At 37.9% G+C, this 24,070-nt stretch overlaps 1 protein-coding gene across 14 annotated transcripts in view; it reads left to right on the top strand.

The window, feature by feature from the left end:
* Window positions 1–24,070, top strand: part of KCNMA1 (potassium large conductance calcium-activated channel, subfamily M, alpha member 1) — a 523,274-nt gene that overhangs the window by 127,894 nt on the left and 371,310 nt on the right. For all 14 annotated transcript variants that reach the window (XM_010567822.1, XM_010567820.1, XM_010567818.1 and 11 more), the window contains exon 2: window positions 11,228–11,392. In XM_010567822.1, coding sequence (XP_010566124.1) covers window positions 11,228–11,392 — 165 coding nt within the window. The remainder of the gene's footprint in view (window positions 1–11,227; window positions 11,393–24,070) is intronic.

Raw genomic sequence — 24,070 nt, 5'->3', positions numbered from 1 at the left:
AAGTTTTGGTACAGGCAGATTCAGTCCTGCCATAAGCAAAGAAGACTTAGATATAATTCTTAGTGTTATGAGAATCAAGAATGGATACCATGTATCTTTATTTTCCAGTAGTCCAACTTCTGATTACTTGCAAAGGCTATGTTCAATGTCACAGTCATGCATCAATTCCTGGCAGTGCATCACTAGTACATCCACAAGAGGAGAAGATGATCTCTGTGCCAGTTAAAGTTATTCCTGCTATTTAAAAACATGAGGTTAAGAAAGTCAAAGAGAACTCACTGAGCTTGTTCTCATTCTATATGGCATAAATAAAAATTAATGGCGCTATAGCATGCAAGTAAAAAATTTAGCTTTCCTCTCTTCTCTGCCTTAGATTTCAGTCAGTATCTCTGAATTTGCAGGAACTGTGTCTGTTTCTTTGCATCATAAGTGTACCAGCTGCTGTATTTGTAGTGTACAAGTAATGACTTTGGATAATTTGGATGCTGATATTTAGTGTCTGGGAAGTCAACCAAAATAATGTATGTTACCTAAAACAAATTTATCTACGAGGAAATTTTCTTCTTTTAGGTTTAAAAATTTTTGTCTACTTAATCATTTATGCAAGGGAGTCATGAGATTCAGATTACACAAAATTGTTTCCATAGCAGTGGGTAATGAATGAGGTCATAGCTACTTGATTAAATAATAGCACTTGTACATTTCTTACAATGTGACATAACTGGTCCTTTAAGGGGAAATATTTAGTTTAATATAATTATTTCAAAGTAATCATTAAAATTGTTACTTTACAACTAAATGTACATTTTCAGTATTCTTGAAAATTAGAGCTGTATATCTTTCCTCCAGATTCCTGCACCTTTGTGTGCTCTCTGACTCTCTCTTCCCGCCCCCTGCAAAGTTCTTCCAGTCTGAAAGCTGCATTAGACTCTGTAATCGCTGAGGTGAGAAGTGTTGTGTGCTATTAAATATTTTTAATTACTTATTGGCTGACCTGCTGCTCTTCAAATATTTACGTGCTGCACACTGGAACTTAATTTCCTACATCGTTAAAGGCTTAGATATGGCTTTATATCCTACAGAGAGCTGCCTTTAATTCATTGTGAGTTCCTTTACAATTTTCATACAACAAATATAAATATTATGTATCGCCCTTGAATCAAAAAAGGCCTTAGAGATGACTCGTTCGTCCAATTTGGCAGGGAATAGAACAATTCTCTGGCATTCTTCAAATCATCATTGATCCATGTGTTTTATGGTATTACCAAATAGTTATATTTGTGACTCTCAGTTATTTTTGTCCCGCTGCGTCCCTCCTTCATCTTTTATCCTGTCACCTCTAAAACCTTCTGAAAAATCATAAATGTCTTTGTAAAAATGTAAATGCAAATAAATCCTGTTTGACAGCCTCAGCATTGAGGAAGGTTGCCTGTACTCCCACACAATATTAATAATTTGCTCTTTCACGTAAAATAGAAGCCACAAGTGTTTTAGTCCATTCCTCTTACTTGAAAATGTTTTATTTTGATCAAATGAAGGCCTGAAATTCCTGTCACCAAGCTTTCTAGGGAGTTTTGCCATTCAAGGAAGTGAGTAGTTAATTCCTTTATGCAAGGACCAAGATCCTGGTTTTGGAGTAGTTATGGTACCTTGTGCTTTACAGAGACTCTGTCCATTAAGCTATGTAATGCCTTTCCTAATCCATGGAGTCCTTGTGATTTTGGGGCATCAGAGAGGTGGTTTTGAGTACCAGTTTTAGTCACTGGTGCTAGCTGCATCACTATTCTGTAATATGCAGAAGAGGGGAAGAATTTCCTTCTGCAATCCAGTCTGCATCTCTTTCTCTCAGATACCTCTGATACCACAAGCGAGAAAGTAGTATGAAGTTAATATAATGAAAGAAAGCATACTGTTTGCTAATAGATAAAAGCATCTTCTGTAATTGAGCAGGGTGGAGAAAAGTATGCAACTGAAAAGATACTGCCAAGTTTAATTTCACTGACAAAGCAGTTAGATACTTATTTTGTACCTTGTATTTGTATGTATCTTTTAGTGAAATAAACCTCCTACTTTTGGAACCTTTTAATTAACTATTTTAATGTTGAATATTCTTGGCAGAGAATATTTTTTCAGCAGTTTTCTTATTTCAGCTTCTACAACATAATTATTTTGTAAAAGCTACTGTCATAATTTAGATCATATAAATCATAAAAGATTTATTGGTAATGCTTCTCTTAAAATTAGGCAAAATCAAATGCGTTATTTTTCAATGTATTTTTCATTCTTTCACAGTAGTAAAAAAAAAATGCCAAGAGGTGATGACTGAAAAACTTGAATTGGAGTTGGGTATTACTTAACAAAAACAACAACAACAAAATTATAAGCAATCAGCTAAAGTACTTCCTGTAATTCAGATAAACAAGTTAGGCAATTTCCCCACTGTTTATTACTTTTTTCTCATTTATTAAGACCTTTTTCTCACATTCATGAAGCATTTGATACTTTTGGATTGCAATGAATCGTATAGCATCACAAAAATGAGCTAAGTATGAAGACAGTAAGTGAAGTGTGGTTTTTATTGCTTGTTACAAGTTTTTGTTGAATTACTGATACTTAAAATGTTTTATCATCTGTAACAGAAAGAAATTTCTCCCGGATTAATTAGTCAATATGATGTAGGTAATCTGGCAGTGTTTATTTCATGATGATGTCTGTATCAATTTTATTTTCAATGGTATGCTTTCTTTGATTTGCTTTCTGTTAGGTGGGAGGAAATAAAATGGGAGGATAACAGAAAATACACGTACCTTTCTACCCTTCTGTGTGCTTTTTCATTAAAGATCCCTTCACTTTCTATAGTTTTCATCAGCCCCATCTGGTATTGCTTCATATATTTTTTACAGTTTTAGTTTCCATCATATTTAAGGTTAGTGATCTGGCATGCCTACTCTAAAATTTTTTAAAATACATTTTGAAAGAATGATCTCATGCTTGAACCACAGAAAGGGCAGTTAAAGACTAATATTCTGTTTTACATAGTAATTGTCTAATTTGCCTAATATATATACTCCTACGGTATTATTGGGACCAAAGAATAATGACATGTCTCCTTTGATTTAAACTTAGTGTCCCTATTAATAAAATGAAATGCTTGTTTTGCCCTTTTGTCTGCTACTTTGTAATTGAACAGGGTCTTTAGGAAATATTTTAAGGTCATAATAATGTGGTCTTCATAAAGGAAATTAATAAGAAATGCTCTATTGACTATAGATAAGGAAAATAACTTTATGGCTGTGGGCTAGATGTTAGTTTGACAATTTGTGAAATATTTTCAGTGAAAAATCCTAAGCTGTACATCACTGAGTTGTCCTGTTTTTATTAATTTATGTATTGCAGACAGTAAGTTAACTTGTTATGTACAAGTTCACTAGTTAGTTATTTCTATAAATGTGGTCTGATACACAATTAGAAGTAACAAAGGAAAACTTAAGGGTTTATTTTTATGAATAAATATAAATGAAATTATTCACACAAACTTCTGAATTTATAGTCAAAGCTTATGTATTGTTATAAACAGTTACTAACTTGAACCAAGAATCATAAGGGTTTTAAAAACCACCCCATTTGTCCATTTGAATGCATGTTAAGTTTGTAATGACTTTGTTTTTATTGCAGATTTTTAGTTGTGAGAATCACGCTCTCCTTCTGACAATCTCTTTCATTAAGTGCAATTTTTAAAAAATTGTTGTTGGATTCTCACATTGTGCAATCCTTCTATATTCCTCCCCTATTTACTCTTCTATAACTTCAGTGGGCACTGGTTTTATCATCTATTTTTACTTCCTGGCATCATTATTAAGACTCTGCTTTTTCATTTCACTATAATGCCTGGAATTGTTCATTCTTTCCCTTTTACACTTCTGTCTTATATGTTTAATTGTCTTGTATAATTAGTCTAACAATCTTTACCAGTATGTTTTTAGTGTGTCTTACTTTATGATTCCCTACGCTATGCCTGCATTGTCTGCCATTTGTGTAATACTGAAACACTTAAAATCCTAAATATATTTATCTTTATAAGATCCCTATGCAACAGAAGTTACTGTTACTCTTGTTCTATATCTGTGGGATGAAGACATGAAGAGACTAGATAATGTGACTGAGGACTTCAAAAATTTGGTGGCAGAACAGAGACTTCAGCATGTCTCCCAATTCTTAGGCTAGTATGGAAATCACTCAGCCAGCTTTCCAGTTATTCAGAAATACTGCTTTCCACGAATGGAGGTGTTACATCATAACATCTCCATTAACATGTAGAAATTTTTAAACTTTGAACTGAGTCTTTTTGTATTTTCTTCAGATTTCAGATAATGTAGGTGTCTGCTGTTTCATGTTCTTAAGTGAGAACCATACCCAGGAACCTTTCATTTGACAGACTGTTATGCTGTTTGTGGGATCATGGCTGGAACACTGTATTTTACTAATCTAGTTTCCCTTTCCTCTCAGGTCAAGGTTTTAGAATTAATTCCTCTACTGCAGCAATTTTTGTCAGTCAAAACAATGACATGAAAAGGGGGTTTTATACAAGTAACCCATACCAGGAATATGAAGGGCACAGAAAAAAAAAGTCTTTCAGGGTTACTGAATGTACGCACAAGTGCAACAGAGAAGCTGGTCACTGGAAAAAGAGAAAATGTATTGGTCTTGGAACCTAGTCTCTTCACAGTGAAAGATTTTTTTTTTTTTTTTTTTTTTTCCAGCACAGGAAGTAAGGTTCTAGTTGTAAGTAATGACTGGCAAGGAGCTTCTCAGAATTTCTGCAGGAATGTAGAAAGCAAAAACAATAGTTGTTTCACAGGAGTTTACCATCTCTTAAAGTAATAAGAAAAGTTTTGGAATCTATTTTGGACTTAATTTTTCTTAACCTGCCAAATTTGCAAACACCAAATTACATAGCTTGTGAATATTTTATGAGAGAAAAATGCTTGGCTATCTCATCAGCCATGTTTTCCACTGATCATTCTGTTTCCTTTTACTCAGTGAGAGGAATAATGTTTTTCTGGGTATCAATAATTAATCCTTTGAAACTAGCCAAACCATAGCTGCAATATGGTAACTGACACCAATGTAACCTAATGTTGACTAAGACCTTAATATTGAAAGAAATGCAGTGGATAGGCCAGTTTATAGGGAGTATCTCTTAGCTCACATTTAGTTGGTTTAGCCTTTGCTTTCTCTTTCCTGTAAGACTGACTCTTTTCAAAGAGTTTTCTAAGTCTCCATACAGCTATTTATTTCTCACATTCCCATCTGCCCTCTTTATTAATATTTCAGTGAAATCCTGTGTTTGCTAAACAGAACAGGTGAACTGCTTCAGGTTTTTTTGTTTTGCTTGTTTGTAGCACTGGATGAACTGGTACTTAGTAACTATTAAGATGAAGACTACTGATGGTGACTGTATCTGTTGGAGAACATCTACTGTGGCAACATATTCAGGAGGTACCTGATGTCTTGACATACACTGTATGTTGCCCAGCTGCTGAGAATGCAGCATGATATTATGGTTTTATAAAAATTTAAGGCCTCTGTTCGGAGTTATCAAAATGGTGAGAAAATGTATCTACAGGCATGTAATTGAATTACTGATAGAAGTCTAATAACTTTAAACTCAGTGTTTTAGAGGTCTGCCTAACAGAAAGGAGAAATAGTCTTATATGCAAAATTATCCCTCTTCACGTAGCATCTGTTGGTGGCTTTGGGGAAGCAAATGAATGAAAAGGAAAGGAACATGAATGTGGATTTCCAGTGTATGGGAGTGGCCAGTATGAAAGTGTTGTTGATCTGATATAAAACATTTCTTAAAATGCAGGCTCTAGGAATGCAATGCTGTTAATTGAGGGCAGTTAATAGACATAAAATTGCAAGTTGCTGGCATCATTATCTAAAGCAGCACTTGCCTTCAAACCAGTTGCAACTGCCATTCTGGCATGCCCTTTCTTATCTCATGTTCTCTAGGATGGAATTCCAAGGCCGGTACTGGGCTTGCTCCATTGGTATTACTGTTTTTAAACATCTGCTTAAATTGAGTGTACTGCTTCCTCTTGTGTGATGTGGGCATGACTCGATGCCCTGTATTCTCATTACAGTTGATACTTCATGATTTTTGCATGCTATTCATACTAGTTCAATGTTAGATAAGCAGGGATATCAGAAGTCCTTTTCTTTGTTTCACCAGACTTTAACCCAGTTCTTCGCCCTCACATTACCTGCCTGTTTCCTCTGTTTTCTAACATATTTTAGCAAGAGACCAAGTTTTTTTTTCAGTACCATACTTCAGAGAGTGCTTACCAGGTTGTCCTCACAGTGTCCTGGTTTTTTAGGGCTTCTAAAAGGGCAAATTATTTTCAGATGACGTTTTAAGTTTTCATAAACATTTTCTGATTTTATTTTGTGCAGTCCTGGGTTGAATGGAGTGTCTGTGCATTAGTTCTATGTCTGTATGGATATTCTAGAGACAGGTAAAGTGAAGCAGGCAGGACTACATTTTCAAAACTGAAAACAGTTTTTGAGTGTCTTTTCCCTTTTTGAAGTCTGCTTTCTTAAGAGAATTGTGTTTAAGCATCCCAGCACTTGTGTAATCTACATCAATTTTTATTGTTGAAAGTATAAGACAAATCATTGAATTATCTGGTCCAGGTCCGTGTCAAACCATTGGTAGAACAGTGAATCCTGATTCCTGGATTCCTGTACACCCCTTCTCATTATGCATTCTGTTCCATTTTGTCATTAAGTTCAGGAAATACATATTTCACAAAATATTCTGCTTCTCACTTAATCTACCTGAATGTTCCTGTCATCAGGTAATTAAAATAATGAACACTTTGTGAAACAAAAGGTAAGCAGAGTGAATAAAGATAGTATTACTTTACTTGTAGATACTGAGCCTGTAAATAATTAAACAATTACCGTCACTGTCAGGTTATTTTTTTAAGCACCTTTTTCAGGTTGTGGTGTTGGTTACTCAATGCTTTGAGGTGAAGAAATAGCAATGGAACAGGACTATACAGTTAATAACAGGACTGCTTTGTACACAGTGTAAATGAAAGCAGCCTTTAAATCTCCTTTAGAGGTCTCTGCACAATTGTGTGATGACTTGGGAATAAACTTTTCTTAATACTTAACTGCCAATTAAGTAAGCTAAGAAGCTGGCCATGTAGATGAAAAATATAAAATATCCCAACTGAATACAAGTATTACATAACAGCAAGTAATCTCCATATTAATTATAGCTACAATAATGGCAAGAGTTAGTCGGTATGTAGCTGATCATGAGACTCTGCTCCAAATGATACTTGGCAGGGGATGATTATTTCACTTATATTTTTTTTAAGAAATAATATGGGTGGGAGATTTTAATAGAGGTGAAATAAGTGGTATAAATGCAGAAATACAGCCCTTCAAATGTATTACAGACTTTAATACTTTAAGAGAATCAGATACTGAATAAGTCTGTCACATCTTACTGCTCTAGTCTACTGGCAACCAAAAGTCAGTACAGCAAAAAGAACTGTAGGGTATTAGAACCTTTTGAAAATATAAAATCTACCTTTCTCTTTCCATGAATTAAATTTCTTACTATTTTATTGAGTGTTAGGAAATTTCATTTTTATAATCTTATGAATAATCATGTCTTTAAAATTCAGTTTGATATATTGACAAAAACATTGGGGGTAAGGAAGGAGTATGTAAACAATAACAGAATTTTCCAACCTTAATACTTTCAAGTTCACTACCATGAAATGGACTTTTCCATTCAGCTCTTTTTGTTTAATGATCTGTAGTTCTGTGACTTTCTATACCAAAATCCGTAATTATGAATTTTTTTAGCAAGGTGTGCATCCCTGAGATTTCTCATCCCTGAGAAGGGCTGCTGGGTGGAAAAATCAAGAACGTCTGTGGCTTCATCCTCACTCTGCCGATGACTTCTCTGGTGACTGAGTTAGGCACTTAATCACCATCTCAGTTTCTTATCTGAGAGGAAGAGATAATTACACCATCTTTACTATGAAAACCACATTAATACTTTCATTCAGCATAAACTTGTACAGAGCATAAAAGACCACTGTGCTATGCATAGGAGGACCGTGCAGTAAAATCTGGTGTGTAGAGTTTACAATCTGAAAGACGAGCTGTAATAGGTACAAAGGGCAGACGAACTGGTGGGAAGAGAGAAGTAAATGGCACATGTAATCTGTAGGAGGTCAGTAGCTGTGAGGGCGGTGCGGGGCTGGGGGGTTCCCAAGGGCCAGGGGATGCCCAGGCCAGCAGGGCCGGGCCTGGCAGCCGGGGCCTTGTCCCACCACCCCAGCCAGGGAGCGGGGCAGGCGGGGGCAGCCCCCCAGCCCTGGGCATCAGCATCTCTTTGGGGGCAGGCCGGGGCCAGCCTGGGATGTCAGCCTGTGGGTGAGGGTAAGGATCTGGCCTGGTGAGGGGAACGAGCTGTGGGCTGGCGGGGCTGGTGGGGCCTGGCTCAGCGAGGCCCATGGCTGGGTAGGACAGGGCTGTGGGGAGCTGCTGGCCCTGGGCTGGGCTGAAATGGCGCCCTGGGCCACAGGCAGGGTGGGGGGGACCCTGGGGAAGAGTCAGGGCCAGTGAGGCCTCTGACTGCCCCCAGGGCCTTAGAGATGTGTCTAGGATGCCTAAACCTCAATATTTTGTTTTATTACAATGTCTGGTACGTACAGCCACATCATCCACTCAAAAAAACCCCAACAAAAAAACCCAAAAGAAGCTAGGTTTCTCTTTCCTGGTTTATAATCAAAACACTGATGGTGGTCAAGACATTTCTTTGGGACTGTTCTATATGGCTTGGTGATGATATGGGTCAGAAATTGTCCCTAGCCAAGCGTTACTCTCCTGGAAATGCCTTGCGCTGTACCATACATCACTGTCCTAAGCAGTGAGCTCATTTCTGTAGGTTGTGCTCTGTGTGTGTGCAATGCAGTATACCTCTTTCTTGCCCAGTGCAAAACATCTGATTCACTGTATCCAAATTTGTCAGGGAATGACGTCCTGTTATGCAAATACAAAGTAGCTTTTATCTTTTCTCTGGTTATTTGCTTAGGAAGTACTGAATTACTGTTGTAACTCCAAATAATTCGGTACTATCAATATAGCCACATCATGCACTGTGCTATAATTGCTGGTAAGAAGGCAGAGCCCGCATTTCAGGAGGGAGACTAACAGGGAACAATCTGATTAGCTAATTGAGTTGTAATACTGAGATTCTCTAAAAACAACTGTTGGTCTCCATATTACATTTTTAGTGTTGCTCTACTGTCCTTTGCTGACAGATTCAGTGCAACAGCCTTACTAGTTCAGTACTGCTCTCAGGAAGTGCCATTACCTTTATGTCCAGCTGTGTCCTCAAGACCATCTCACAGCTATGCATTTTGACTGTTGTAGTGTAATATTCCTACTGTAGTAATAATCAGTGAACCAGCGTCAAACATCTTTGCTTGTGTAACGGATATCCCAAAGGGGATTAATGGCAATTGATTTCCTGCTTAGTGGCCTACAGGCAAGTTATCTATAAACGAGATCTTTAAAGGTATTGGTCTGTGCAGAGTGCTTGAAGCACTAATGTAGATCTTTGGGTGCAGTTCAAGTGCTCAGTACTTGCCTCAGCACTGAATTTTGCTGCTTCCCTGTCCTGGTTTCAGCTGGGATAGAGTTGATTGTCTTCCTAGTAGCTGGTGCAGTGCTATGTTTTGAGTTCAGTATGTGAAGAATGTTGATAACACTGATGTTTTCAGTTGTTGCTCAGTAGTGTTTAGACTAGAGTCAAGGATTTTTCAGCTTCTCATGCCCAGCCAGCGAGAAAGCTGGAGGGGCACAAGAAGTTGGGAGGGGACACAGCCAGGACAGCTGACCCAAACTGGCCAACGGGGTATTCCGTACCATGTGACGTCATGCCCAGTATATAAACTGGGGGGAGTTGGCCTGGGGGGAGTCACTGCTCGGGAACTAACTGGGCATTGTTTGGCGAGTGGTGAGCAATTGCACTGCGCATCATTTGTACATTCCAATCCTTTTATTATTACTGCTGTCATTTTATTAGTGTTATCATGATCATTATTAGTTTCTTCTTTTCTGTTCTATTAAACCGTTCTTATCTCAACCCACGAGTTTTACTTCTTTTCCTGAATTTCTCCCCCATCCCACTGGGTGGGGGTAGGGGGAGTGAGTTGAGCAGCTGTGTGGTGCTTAGCTATTGGCTGGGGTTAAGCCATGACACTCCCCTATGCTTGTTTAGGATAACTTTCCAAGTATTCAGGAAGTCATTAGTATTATGCTGTTACCAAAGGCATGCTCATGGCACAGTCTGATTCTTTGCATATGATGTGTTTTAAACGCTATACAATCCTGGCTGGCTTTTCCTATCATTTCCCTGGATTTTTGTGCAGCATCCATGACTGTAACACACAGCAGGCAGCCACAGAGCACAACATCCTTACTGCAGCATCTGTGAGAGACCGATATGAATTCCAATGCATGTGACTCATCAGTCAGCTTAGTGCAGCTGAGGGTCCTCTTTAATTTCTAGCTCTCCATTCTATGAGAGCCATTTACTGACAGAAGAATTCCTGTGATATATTAAAAACTTTTATTGAAACACTGGTTCACTGATAGCATGGCAGCTCCCTGCAGATTCTTTATGGTATATTTTGTTCCCCTCACACTTGATAATTATTGTCTTGTTACATCATGCTTCTCAGTGAAGGTTTACTCAAAATCAATTCTAGTGATAGTAAATTAAAATTGTACATAAATTATGTTCACAGCTAGTACATGTTGTTTTGAATTAATACATCAAAAGGTCCTTCAGGCATGTCTGACAAACTCATTTGTATGTAGCTCTATAATTGCATACATAGCTCTTGGCAATTATGCTGTGTATAGGGAAGGAACATATAGCATATCTGATGCCAAATATATGTTTTTAAGATGTAATGTCAAGGAGAGTATTATTATCTAGTTGTTAGTCTGGTACGTCATAGAACATTTCTATTTCTATTATTTCTGAAGAGATATGGCCAAGTAGGTGCTTAATTTCATCTAGCCCAAATCCGGGAAGACTGATTTGCTTTTTTCGTAGCCACAACCATACGCTGACTTCCACTGTCAAGTTGCTAAACATTGACTAACCCAAATACTTACTTTGCAGGAGGCCCAGAAGATCAACGGTGGTGGAGATACACAGGTAGATGGGGCCTGCAAACCAACAGATGAAAAAGAGGAGAATGTGGCAGCAGAAGTGGGATGGATGACCTCCGTGAAGGACTGGGCAGGAGTCATGATATCTGCCCAGACGTTAACTGGCAGAGTACTTGTAAGTTTTCTATGATTTTCTGTATTCTTATTTTAAAGAACTTTTTTTTTTAACAAACACTGTGTCCCAGCATTAGTGGAGGATTTTTGATTGGTTTGTTGCATCAGCGCTGAATCAATCCCAGTTTTCTCTTTTGGAAGTAAAATAGTAGACTCCCACTGCAAAAGAGAAGCAGAGACAGAAAGAAAAACTGACTTCCAGCCCACCCCTCAGCCTATTTCAATATTCTGGCACCGTGATTTCCAACTATGCTACAAACACTGAGTTTAGTAATTTCATATTACGTGGTAAAACTATAGGCCTATTTTGTCTGGAAGTAAAATTGTGCTAGCAAAAATGGAAGCCAACTTGGAAAATAAGCACAGTGTTACAAATGTAGATAGTGGTCAGGACTGTAAAGCAAAGTCAAGTTTGAATTGGCCATGCAGTGGGATTTGTGATACTTTCAACAGTCTGATAAAGATTTTTAGTTTTCTTGATCTTTTTCCTTATTAACTTAGGAAATCTTTCAAACATGTGAACAGTTATGAATCAAATAGAGCTACAAATCAGATATTGATAATATGTGGTTTAAAGTTCCACTGAAAAAGCTTTGTAGTTTTCACTGTATTTGAATGTGATTATTTTAAAGCTTTGTCAAAGCATACTTAATTGCCAAGGGTTTTCTGTGGAGTTCACTGCAGTAAAAGGTATCTCCTGTGTGATTTTGATTAGTTTCCTTGTTAGAATTCATGTACTTATAAACTAACAGCTAAAGTGATTTAAATCCCATTTAAAAATTTTGAGAATCCCAGTGAGACTGTGGAACTAGTTTGGGTTAAACTGAAAACAGAATTTGTGTCCTTGATTGCTTACTTTAGTGTCCTGGTTTCAGCTGGGATGTAGTTAACTGTCTTCCTAGTAGCTGGTACAGTGCTATGTTTTGAGTTCAGTATGTGAAGAATGTTGATAACACTGATGTTTTCAGTTGTTGCTCAGTAGTGTTTAGACTACAGTCAAGGATTTTTCAGCTTCTCATGCCCAGCCAGGGCACCTGACCCAAACTGGCCAACAGTGTATTCCATACCATGTGACGTCCCATCTAGTTTAGGAACTGGGAAGTGGGGGCGGGAGGGATTCGCCGCTTGGGGGACTGGCTGGGTGTCGGTCGGAGGGGGGTGAGCAATTGCCCTGCGCATCATTTGTACATTTCAATCCTTTTATTACTACTGTTGTCATTTTATTAGTGTTATCATTATCATTGTTAGTCTCTTCTTTTCTGTTCTATTAAATCGTTCTTATCTCAACCCAGGAGTTTTACTTCTTTTCCTGATTTTCTCCCCCATCCCACTGGATGGGGGGGAGCGAGTGAGCGGGTGGGGGGGGCTTTGTTGCTGGCTGGGGTTAAACCACGACATTTAGTTAAGAGATATTTTACTGTGAGTCAGTTCTGGTCTACAGAGTAATTATTTGGGTGGGGGGAGGGAAGGAAAAGACAAGAAACTGCACTTCCCAATCAAGTCTTTCACAGAGAAAAGTTGAAGTGGCTCAGTTGCTACTGCCTTGTTTAGTTCTGCAATAATATTATTTTGATTATTTTTTCTTAAAAAGACCTTCTGTCCATTTGCTTATGTTAAATGCTGACTTTTTATCAGTAGCTTGAAAACATGTTCCATTGCTGCTTTTAGCACTACATGTCTTCTATGTGAAACTGTCTTAAGAAAAGTGGCATGTTGATCTTTTGCATGTTTTCCTGACACCTTCAGCATTAAAAATGACAAACTTAGAGCCATACTTCTTGTTCCAATTTAAGTATCAAGGCTGGAAATCACCCAAAACCAGAGTCCTATGCTACTAGCTATGCAATCAGAAATTGGCCTGAGGTATATGTGAGCACAAACACAAATAAACAATCAAGACCAAAACCTAAAATATAGAACACATTTTACTCTGTATTTTTATTCAAGATACTGGGAGAACTTATTCAATTCCATTTGATGACTTTATTTCTTTAGGGGTATTTTTTTTGTACTTGCAGTTTACCATTGCATCTTATAAGGGACTAGTTTATTTCCAGAGTTTTTTGTAGACAGCTGGCTGTCATGAAAGGGAGTGGTTTGGACCACTCAAAGAATCACTTCCAACGGTATTAGCAAAAGAAAAATTATTTAATAGGAATTTAAGTAAAAGCGCAACTTCACAGAATTTGATGGCAAAGTTCACTCTATAACTTAATATATGGATGAAATGCACGTGGGAAAATTGAGTTAGAATCAGACTAAAATTAGGTATACAGAGACTGAAAATGCAGTAAGTTAAAAAAGAGAAATATATAATGAAAAATTGAGTTAGAATTGATTTCTGGTGATTCGTACAGAGATGGGGAATGTAAAAAGAGTAAGGGAGACCCTCCCATTGAGTCACGAGGTTCAGAGAAGACCCTCTTGCTTTCTAAACTCCTGTTGTAGTCTAGGTGCGGCTGGATCGACTCCTAGTCCCAGACTTGGTCAACGGTTTATATCTAAGGGATTATAAGTATAATAACAGCCTGAGATTCATTCATAGTTGAATAAAGTTCATGACAGTAATTTAAATGTAGATTTGAAAAGCAGTAACTTGTAATATACTTGCTATAGAATATTCACGTTAGTACACACACACATGCATAAAGGCACTAAGAGATATACATATAAGCAAGTAAAAGAGGTATACCTGTTAAAAATTCCCCTCGAGTTCAGTGAAAATATCCACATTGAATGCTTCTGCATCTTTCTCAACGGGCAAAGCGTTGAGCCTCAAGGAACAGAGAGTATCAGCCCAGGTCCTGTTGGCTTTTGGCGACAGACCTCCAATCTTCACAAACAGAAAAGTCTGTGAGCTGTGAGAGGCTTCCTGCTCAGAGGGAGATGCTGGTCACAGCCCACTGTGGTCCAGGAGAGCTCAAAGGTTCTCAACTTAGTACCGCTCTTTATAGGTTCGGGAGGTGATTGACTTCAGTCATCAACAAATTACTGGGATTCCAGCTGCGCTGGTACCATTTCACATCAGTCATGATTCAGATGACGAATATTCTGGGGCTGTTGGAGAATGACTTAAGATTCAGATAGGGGATGCTCTAAAGTTGTCAGGAGAGGGCTGGGATGTCTCAAGGTTTGTATGAGAGAAATAGTTTTCTCTACTTTTGGTGTTTTTTTTTTTTTGTTGTCACCAGACAGCAGGATTCCTTGAGACAGTCTGCATGTCTCCCTGCCTTAGCCGTGTAAGAGTCACTGGTATGGTCAAGGGATGCTTAATCCACCCAACTCATTACACTTATGCTAAGGCCTAGTGAGACTCCCTGAGTTCGTAGATCAGCCCAGAGAGGGGGAAAGAAATGCACCACCACAGTGGCCAACATCATTGGGTCAGATTATTTCTGAGAGTATATTTATATTCTTGTCGAGGTATAACAGCAGGTATTGCATGCATCTGGGCTCATCAATGTAACTAACCATCTGAGAAATAAGTAGCAATGTATGGAGTCTGTTAGTTAATTTTGTTCAGTTTAGAAAACAAGATGCATTTATTTTAACATAGCACTCATCAGTTTCAGGATTTGAATTGATAGGATGTAATTTCTGGAGGACCATTTCCAGTGTGAACATTGACTGTTTATTTAAATTTTACTTTATGGTTATATTTGCTAAAGGTTAACTGCTTCAATGAATATTTGTGCTAGAGAGAATATTCACGTTATTTGTAGATATAGGATGTAGCTAAGTCAAGTCAATATTTTTATCAAAGTATATTGTTTGAAAATATTATGGCTTACTCGTGAATTCCTACTAACCTAACACAGCCTGTTCCTGCCAGCTATTATATTTCTGAATCAAAGTGTGGAATTACTTTTCTTTTTTTGCTTGAAGAAGAACTGGTGGCTTTACAGTGTTATGAAATCAAAATTGTATGAGATATCTTCAGCTAAAGAAATTATAGTACATTTTTATATGGTGAGAGTTTAAATTAAAATCAATCTTATACATCCAATGTTTACAAAAAAGTTTTAAAGGTGGTCCACTGAAAATGGACATGGGAAAAGAGTTATAACTGATTTTTAGTTCAGCATGATCACCTGAAGGCTGTTGTGTAACTGCTGCCTGGGTTTATTTGACAAGTGAAGGAGACAAGTTAGCAAAGTGTTCAACACACATCAGTGTCTTATTTGTGTTTTCTGCTCATAGAAAAAACTCTCATCATTATTCTTACCTGGACAGTCATTTTCTCCAAAGAGAATCTTACTGGAATGTCAAGTGCTGTTTGTGGAGCCAAAACTGAATGTTTTTTGGACCTCTATCTACTGGAGTCTGTCACCATATCTTTGACATGTCTGGTCTAGCTTTTATTTCTTCCTCAGTAACCTTACAAAATAACTGCCTAATTTATCAGATCAGTTTGTCTAGGTGCTTTGTGAGTGTTGGAACAAATATTTATATAGTGGCTGCTCCTATAATTGCGTCTTAAATATTTAAACTTCATGGCTACCCACAGGTGAATAAAATAAAGGCCAACAGTATGGAAAATACAAGACAATTTATTTTTAAAAGTCACAGCTTCACATCACTGTAGTTGTAGTACAAAATCAGACATTTACATCAACATTGGAACATTTGCCCAATTCTCTTGTGAAATCAAACATTTCTGTTTAGACAATAGATACAAATCAGTAGGCAACCTTTAAGACGCAAACCAGAAGGCTGCCTTCATCATTGTAGCTGTAGAACTAGTTGAAAACAATTTTATTTTTTTTAGTTTGAACATTATTTTGGAAAAAACATTTTCCAAGTCATGCATTTCAGTGCATCTACTGGAAAGTAAGAGGTGTTTCTTGTTATTCATTATCTGGGTCATTGGAGACAGTTAGTGAAATGATTTAATCCATTCCTGAGAAACACAGTGGCTCTGAAATCTTTGAAAGAGATGATTCCCGTCCACACTAGTTTTCTTAAAAATGTTTAATTCATTGGTAGTTGTGGGGGAGGGAAGAGCTCTGTAATCTAAATAAAAGAAAAAAAAAAACAAAACCAAAAACCACCCCCCCCCAAAAAAACATATTCTTAGTCTCCTCCCCTCCCATTCCATTGGTAAAAGAGGAATAATTACTTTTAAAGACTAAACAAAGAGAGGGGAAATTAAAACCTTCTCAAACTTTGAAATATTTTGCTTTTGACTCCAATTAAATGTTCTGTTTCAAATAAAAATAAATAACCTTAAGTATGTGAAAATTTCGTAAAACCTATTTGTGATGGATGTCTGGGCCTGCCAGCAGTGTTTGCTGTGAGTTGTGGAAAAAAACAGGCTTGTCATTTAAATTTTGGCAGTATTTTTTAAGTGTATGTGTTAGAGCTAACTACATGAAGCTAGAGATATGCGTATTGTGCAAATTAATCTCTGTATACAGAAAAACTTTCACACATCCTCTATGGAAGTGATTCTGAACACTGGCAGAATTAACTGTCTCCCTGGCACAAAAGCTTGTCATACTGGTGCTCTTATGTAAAACCCAGTTTTGTTTGTACCTACTCTTTCTTCTTTTGGAGCACAGAAGAATTGGTGCCGCCAGTTTCATGCATTGCTCCACAGAAGTGGTCAATTATGTCTGGTTCTTCAATACAAAATGTTTGCCTTGTGTCATTTCTTGCTATGCTTCAACCGCATCATGTGAATACCTGAAAGCAGGTTTATTGGAAAGGATAGTGTCTCAAATATATCCTGTTAATATCTCCACTTGTAACCCTTAGCTCTTGGTTACATGAGGTAGGAGTTGCCCCCGTTCCCTGCTCCTCAGAGTGTTTTTGTATGAATTCCAGCAGAGAACCATCAGAAAACAGATTTCTGTTCTTTCAATCTCTAGGAGTAGCTTTCATTTTGTTAAAAAGATAATTTTTTTTTGGGGGGGGGGAAGCATGACAAACAAGAATGGGAAATTTACTTGCTAAGTAATTAAACCATCAAGTTTTCAAAGCAGTTGACCATCACTTGTTTTATCATTATGTCAACTGAGTGTCTCATAGCACGTAGTTCTTGTCTGTTAATGACAGCAAGTTTAGACGGAATAGACATAAAAGTGGCATGTACGTGGGATTGTGCTAATATTGCAGTTGATTCCGTAGTTTATGTGAATATTGTACACATAAAGTACTGAAACAGAACTAGAGATTCTTACTGCTTTAGGAGCTAAATTCTACACTTGACATTTCAGAAGTCGTTTATGCACAAAGCAATATTCTCACTACCCAGTTTCATCTGAAGGACAGGCTTTGGAGGAAGATATTTGCAGAGGGTGATCCAGAATGTCCTTCAGTTAGAAACCTTTTTTGTTTTCTGAAGTAGTCCAGAAAACTGAGCTGGCTAGGCATGCTGTCTACAGTTGTGCCGTCGGAATATCCTTTTCTCCTCATTCTTTACCTTTTAAAAGCACAACTGGAACTTAATGTTCTTTGTGGCACAACCTTTGAAAATGTGACTTTTGCTTTTAAATAATGTAGATAAGAATTTTACATATTATTTAAAAATGTGTCAATGTTAAATTGCATAAGCACATGATTTAAGAATGTGCTGATCGAACCCATGCAGTTCTGTTTGCAGTTGATATTGAGTGACAAAAATACAAATAACAATAAAAGGTAACAGTTTACTTAAAATCTGTTCTGGGAAATACTGATTTACTTTGAAGTGCTATGTAATGCTGTAGATGATGGAAGTATCAGATAAATATTCCTGAGGTGGGTTTCTCAAAGAAGAGTCAGACACATTCATAATTAATCTGAAGAAGCAGGAAATTAAAGGTGTTTATGAACTGATTTTGCTTCCTGAAATTAATTTTTTTAATCATTTGAGTAAGAAGAAAAAGACTTCCTTAATTAGGTGAAGTGTTTGATATACAAGAGAAAGTCATATGTGTATTGTTGAAGTTACCACAGTTCAATCTAGGGAATGACTGAATGTGGACTCTCCTTTAAACTGACAAAGAAAGAAAAATTACTGTTTCAATTGCAAACCCAGGAGATCAAATGGTGGAGCAAATTGTTGTTTGTTTCATTTTTAACATGTGACCTGTAAGCGCATAGCAGATAGATGAGCTTTACTTAGCTTGTGCTAAGCGCCATGTGGTGGTTTTGCCTATTGCCTTGACTCTCGCAGTACCTAAAAGCAAGTCAGTCAGAAACAGGCAAAATTGTGCTAAAATTGAGTGTATAAGGCTTTGCTTTTTAATCACTGCATGATGAAAATGTCCTTTAGATTGGCAGCATTGAAAGAAAGAAAAGAAGACAAGCCCTGGGCGGCTGAGGGGGGGGCAGCGTGGGGACAGCAATTAGTGGCAGTAGTATAATAATTAAGTTGTTGTGGTGGGTTGACCCTGGCTGGATGCCAGGTGCCCACCAAAGCCATTCTATCACTCCCCCTCCTCAGCTGGACAGGGGAGAGAAAATATAACAAAGAGCTTGTGGGTCAAGATAAGGACAGGAGAGATCACTCACCAATTACTGTCATGGGCAAAACAGACTCAGCTTGGGGAAAATTAACTCAATTTATTATCAATCAACCAGAGCAGGGTAATAAGAAATAAAACCAAATCTCAGAACACCTTCCCTCCACCCCTCCCTTCTTCCTGGGCACAACTTCACTCCCGTATTCTCTACCAGCCCCCACCCCCCAGCGGCACAGGGGGACGGGGAATGGGGGTTACGGTCAGTTCATCACATGTTATTTTCTGCCGCGTCATCCTCCTCAGGGGGAGGACTCATCACACTCTTCCCCTGCTCCAGCGTGGGGTCCCACCCACAGGAGACAGTCCTCCGCAAACTTCTCCAACGTGGGTCCTTCCCACGGGCTGCAGTTCTTCATGAACTGCTCCAGCATGGGTCCTTTCCACGGCGTGCAGTCCTTCAGGAGCACACTGCTCCAGCGCAGGTCCCCCACGGGGTCACAAGTTCTGCCAGAAAACCTGCTCCGTGGGCTCCTCTCTCCACAGATCCGCAGGTCCTGCCAGGAGCCTGCTCCAGCGCGGGGTTCCCACGGGGTCACAGCCTCCTTCGGGAACCCACCTGCTCTGGCGTGGGGTCCTCCCCGGGCTGCAGGTGGATATCTGCTCCACCGTGGACCTCCATGGGCTGCTGGGGGACAGCCTGCCTCACCATGGTCTTCCCTACGGGCTGCAGGGGAATCTCTGCTCTGGTGCCTGGAGCATGTCCTCCCCCTCCTCCTTCACTGACCTGGGGGTCTGCAGGGTTGTTTCTCTTCCATGTTCTCACTCCTCTCTCTGGCTGCTGTTTTCTGTCCATCCCAACAACTTTTTTTCCTTCTTAAAAATGTTATCCCAGAGGCGTTACCCCTATGGCTGATTGGCTCGGTCTTGGCCGGCGGTGGGTCCGTCTTAGAGCCAGCTGGTATTGGCTCTCTCGAACACAGGGGAAGCTTCCAGCAGCTTCTTATAGAAGCCACCCCTGTAACCCCCCACCCACTACCAAAATCTTGCCACACAAAGCCAATACATTCCAAGCATCTCCTCCCCCTAGGAGGCTGCTTTTTTAATGTTCTTAATATTTACTAACTACGTTTAAAAACCTAAAGATGAGGAAGTCGTATATGAAAGTACTTTCTTAAATTAAAAAGTGAGTCTATACTTTTAAAACAAAATATTAATTTTCTGTAATGTAGTTTGGTTGGAATGTATAATTGTTGCTACATTCTCTTCATCTATCCTAAAAATCCAGCAGTCATTCTTTTTTCCCAGCTCTGACTGTCCTACATGTTCAAAGGTTGAAAAATGCAAGTCTCAAATGTTTTGACAAGATAGAACAAAGTTTTGAGCTTAGTAATAAATCTTGGGACTCTGCTTGGCAGAGGGGCTCATTCTGCAAGGTCAACACATTTCTGAGAAATTGGTGTCAAAACTTGAAAACTTGATTAAAAGTCTGAATGAAAGACCATCTGGTGAATAGAGAGTGCACTAAATGTTTGCTATGGAAAGTTTTAGACCCTAGACTGGACTTCTGAAGAACTGTTAAAAATACTAGAAGGCCTCACTGCTCATTGAGGGAAAGATGAGTGGCATCTTTCTGTGACTATAACAGGTTTTCTAATTTGTTTATAATGATCACAGTTTGATTATAAATATATGTGGTACTGAAATGCAACTAATTTGTAATACTCTTGCTCAAGCAAACATTCTTAAGTGTAAGTCAGTTATTTTACTTAGATAAGACATAGGTTTTGTCCATAAATATGTTATAAAGAGATTAATTAAAAATTGTAACATGTAAGAGTACCCTAAAAATACATAAAGCAATGGAATTAAATGTATTGGTGGCTGGTTGCTTTTTTTGTTGTTGGTTATTTGGGGTTTTTTTTAAGTTTGTATTCAGATGAATTGCTTGAGAGCTGGTGGAGTGTTTTGAAAAAATACAAGTAAGGAAAACCAGTAGATTTTTAAATATATAAGTAATTATAGTAGATTTTCCTGGAAAAAATGTAAGTATGCTATATACTGCTTGAGGTTTTTTTCAGGGTATTTTCACACCTTACTCTCTGCTCTTGCTGTAATTTTTTTTTTTTTTTTTTAAGGAGAAGACTCAAATTCTTTTAACATTGAGGGGGAACCCCCCCCCCCCTTGCAATAAGTTACAGTTGCCTAGCAGCCAAAGTGAATTTTAGCAGCACAGAAATTGTGTGGGGTTTCTTCCTACTTCCAAAGGCACTAACAGTTCTCTCATGAGTTTAATGAGACTAGGTGCTCAAAGGATAATTTGGTATCCCTGACAGATACAAATTTGGAGGAGGGCGGGTACATTTGATACACATACAGATTTTTTGACAGTGTTGTTGACAATATCAGCTATTATACTAGATTTGCAAATCAGGAAGAGAAACCTTGAGCAACCCTGAGTATGCAACATCTGACAATTTGAATATGGAGTTTAACAAGCTTTCTCAAGGATAAACAAAGCTCTTGTAAATTTTGGTCTTTCTTTTTCTATCCATTGTGGGACCCTCTCATCTTGAAGACATCTTGCAACCAATCTTCTTGTGGAATTAACATACAGTTTTTTTCTGAGCACTTCTAATATTCTTAGGATGCAGTTAAACTCACTAGGACTTAATTTAGAATAAACTGTATTAATTGACTTGACAATAGAAATTGAATGCATTCTTCAGTGATTTAGTCTTTCATACTCAAGCCTTTTACAAATCCAAACCTGACGTTAGTTTTTCAGCAGTGAAGGATGTGCATTTTTGGATAACCAGATATGTTTTGCAGTCTATTTATTATGACATTACAATTTTTCTTAGATAGTTAAGGAAAGTTTGGCATGACGTATAAACTCCCCTAGTTAGGCAAAAATAACTAGTGCCCTATTTTCCCTTGTATTGTGCTCTAGATTTCTGAACTAGAGGAGAAGGGGGAAGCCTTCTCAGCCTCCAGGTCTGACTGCACAGGCAGGAACCACAGGATATTCCATGTCCTCAGTGGTTTGGTTTTTTGTTTGTTTTGTTTGTTTTTGTTTTAATATGTTCATTGAACCAAGACCCATATCAAGACTTGTTTTCATAAGCAAGTAAAATAGTTCACTGAAGCAAAATTGGTGTTTCTCAGGATGTGATTGAAAGATTTCAAAAGATACACTGAAGTTTCAGTACAAGGTTTACTGTCATCCTGTTTCAGGAGAGCAAGCATACTTTTTTTTTTCTACGCAGTACTGAATCCACTTCCAATTCCTAGCATAAAAATGAGATTTTACCTGAATGTTTGGGACTGCTAAACTTTTCAGGGAAGTTATAATGATTTTAAGTTATCTAATCACATTAACCATTAATTTGCCTTTCTACATGTCCCTAAGGATGACAGAACAATAAGTAGCTGTTAATAAATTAAGTATACAACTGCCTTTTAAGGCAGATGACTATTTTTATTTTATGGATGAAGAAAGTAAAACACAAAGGAGCTGATGACCTCAAAGTGTAGAAATTAGTAGCACAGTCATACCCATGGCACCAAATATGTGGCAGATGAACTTCAGTGTGTGTAAAAGTAGGGCAAAGTATCAAGGGGAAAAAAATCTAAACCACACTTACATGATTCTGGAGCCAGAACTGGTAGATACAGCTGAGGAAAGATTTTGGCATTATCATGGATAGTTCTCTCAAATAACTGACTCTGGGTATAGTCAGGAACAAGAGAGATGACATAATTTTACTACTTAAAAAAATCTTTATATACTCCCATCTTGAGTCCTGTGTGAAGTCCTTAATTTTATATCTTAAAAGTGACAGAATAAAGGACAGAGAAAGGCAACAAAAGCAATAAGGATGCAAAACAGCTGCCTTACAAGGTAAAAATTGCTGGGAGTTCTCAGTTTGGAGAAATGGCTCGTGTGGGATATGGTCAGCATTCACAAAGGAAGTTGGTGGACAATTTATGCCAAACTGTTATTAACCAGATACTAAAAACAAGGGTGAGTTATGAAAGTTGTTAGACATCAACTTAAGAGCAATTTTTTTAAAAGTGGTTTTTTTATATGAAGATCAGTGAACTTCTGAATTTATTTTTGTTTTCTTCTGTAAAGGGAGACTGTGTAGACAGTGTCAACAGGTTCAAAAAATAGATTGGACAAACAGGCAGCAAACAGCTATTACAGAGAATGGGAAGGGGTAATCTTCCAACATACCTATTCCAAAGACTGTATGAGTGGAACAGACTACAGAAAGTTACTATTCTTTTCTGTTCTTCTTAAAAAGCATCTCTCATTAACACAGTCAGAGATTTGTCTCTGTGCTAGAGAGACAACTGAACTGCTCTGGGGAGCATATTTTATGGCTTGCAGTCATACCTTCTGATCACTAGATCAAAATTTTACTCACTCTTCATCTTTAGATTAATAGAGTAGAAAAAGGAGACATTTATCTAGTCAAAAGGGAGTGATGGGGAAGCATGTTACCTTTAATACATAATCATTCAAATATTCATCAATCTTGTTTATTTAACAGTATGTGTATTTCTGAATCTGTGTGTAGCAGATTATTTGGGGTTTTGGTTTTTTTTTAGGTCTTCTGAGGTGCAAAGAGTTCTGTATGCGTTTTAGATTATATACTATTACATCTGTATAAAATTTCCCCTTTCCTCACCCTGGTCAACAAATAAGAGAAATGTCATAAGGACTAAAGGGCATAGTCTTATCAAGTTAGGGCATTTGTATAAAGATAGTACACAAAGCTGCTGAGAATGTACCTTTCAGTGTGTTAGTGTCACTGTTCAGATCTGTTGATCGCAATTGTTCACAGATTAGAATCTACTTGCCAATGTTTGTTACTTACCTACTGTTCATAGGGTATAGTTTGGATTCTGCTCCTCTCTATTGAGAAGTGGACTTTGTTTAGTTATTTTTAATCTTTTATAGGCCTTAGCGGCACATAAATGGATCCAAGAGATGTGTTCTAGATTGCTTTAATCTCCTGTGACAATGATGTGGGCTATTTCCAGGGTTTCCGTAAGAATAGGAACAATGCTTCTCCATTTGAGTTCATGAGGTACTGAATGATAATGGAATAGAGTAGGAAGTGTTGAGTAAGTCTTGCTGGTTTCTGTGGTAACTGCAGCTAGTTTAAGTTCTGTTTATGCCTTTTTTTTTTCCCCTGAATATTTATTTATTATTGACAATACCA

This window comes from Haliaeetus leucocephalus, unplaced genomic scaffold (assembly GCF_000737465.1).
Source record: "Haliaeetus leucocephalus isolate CR32 unplaced genomic scaffold, Haliaeetus_leucocephalus-4.0 Scaffold229, whole genome shotgun sequence".
Classification (NCBI taxonomy): Eukaryota; Metazoa; Chordata; class Aves; order Accipitriformes; family Accipitridae; genus Haliaeetus; species Haliaeetus leucocephalus.
This window is presented reverse-complemented; position numbering and strand designations above follow the sequence as displayed.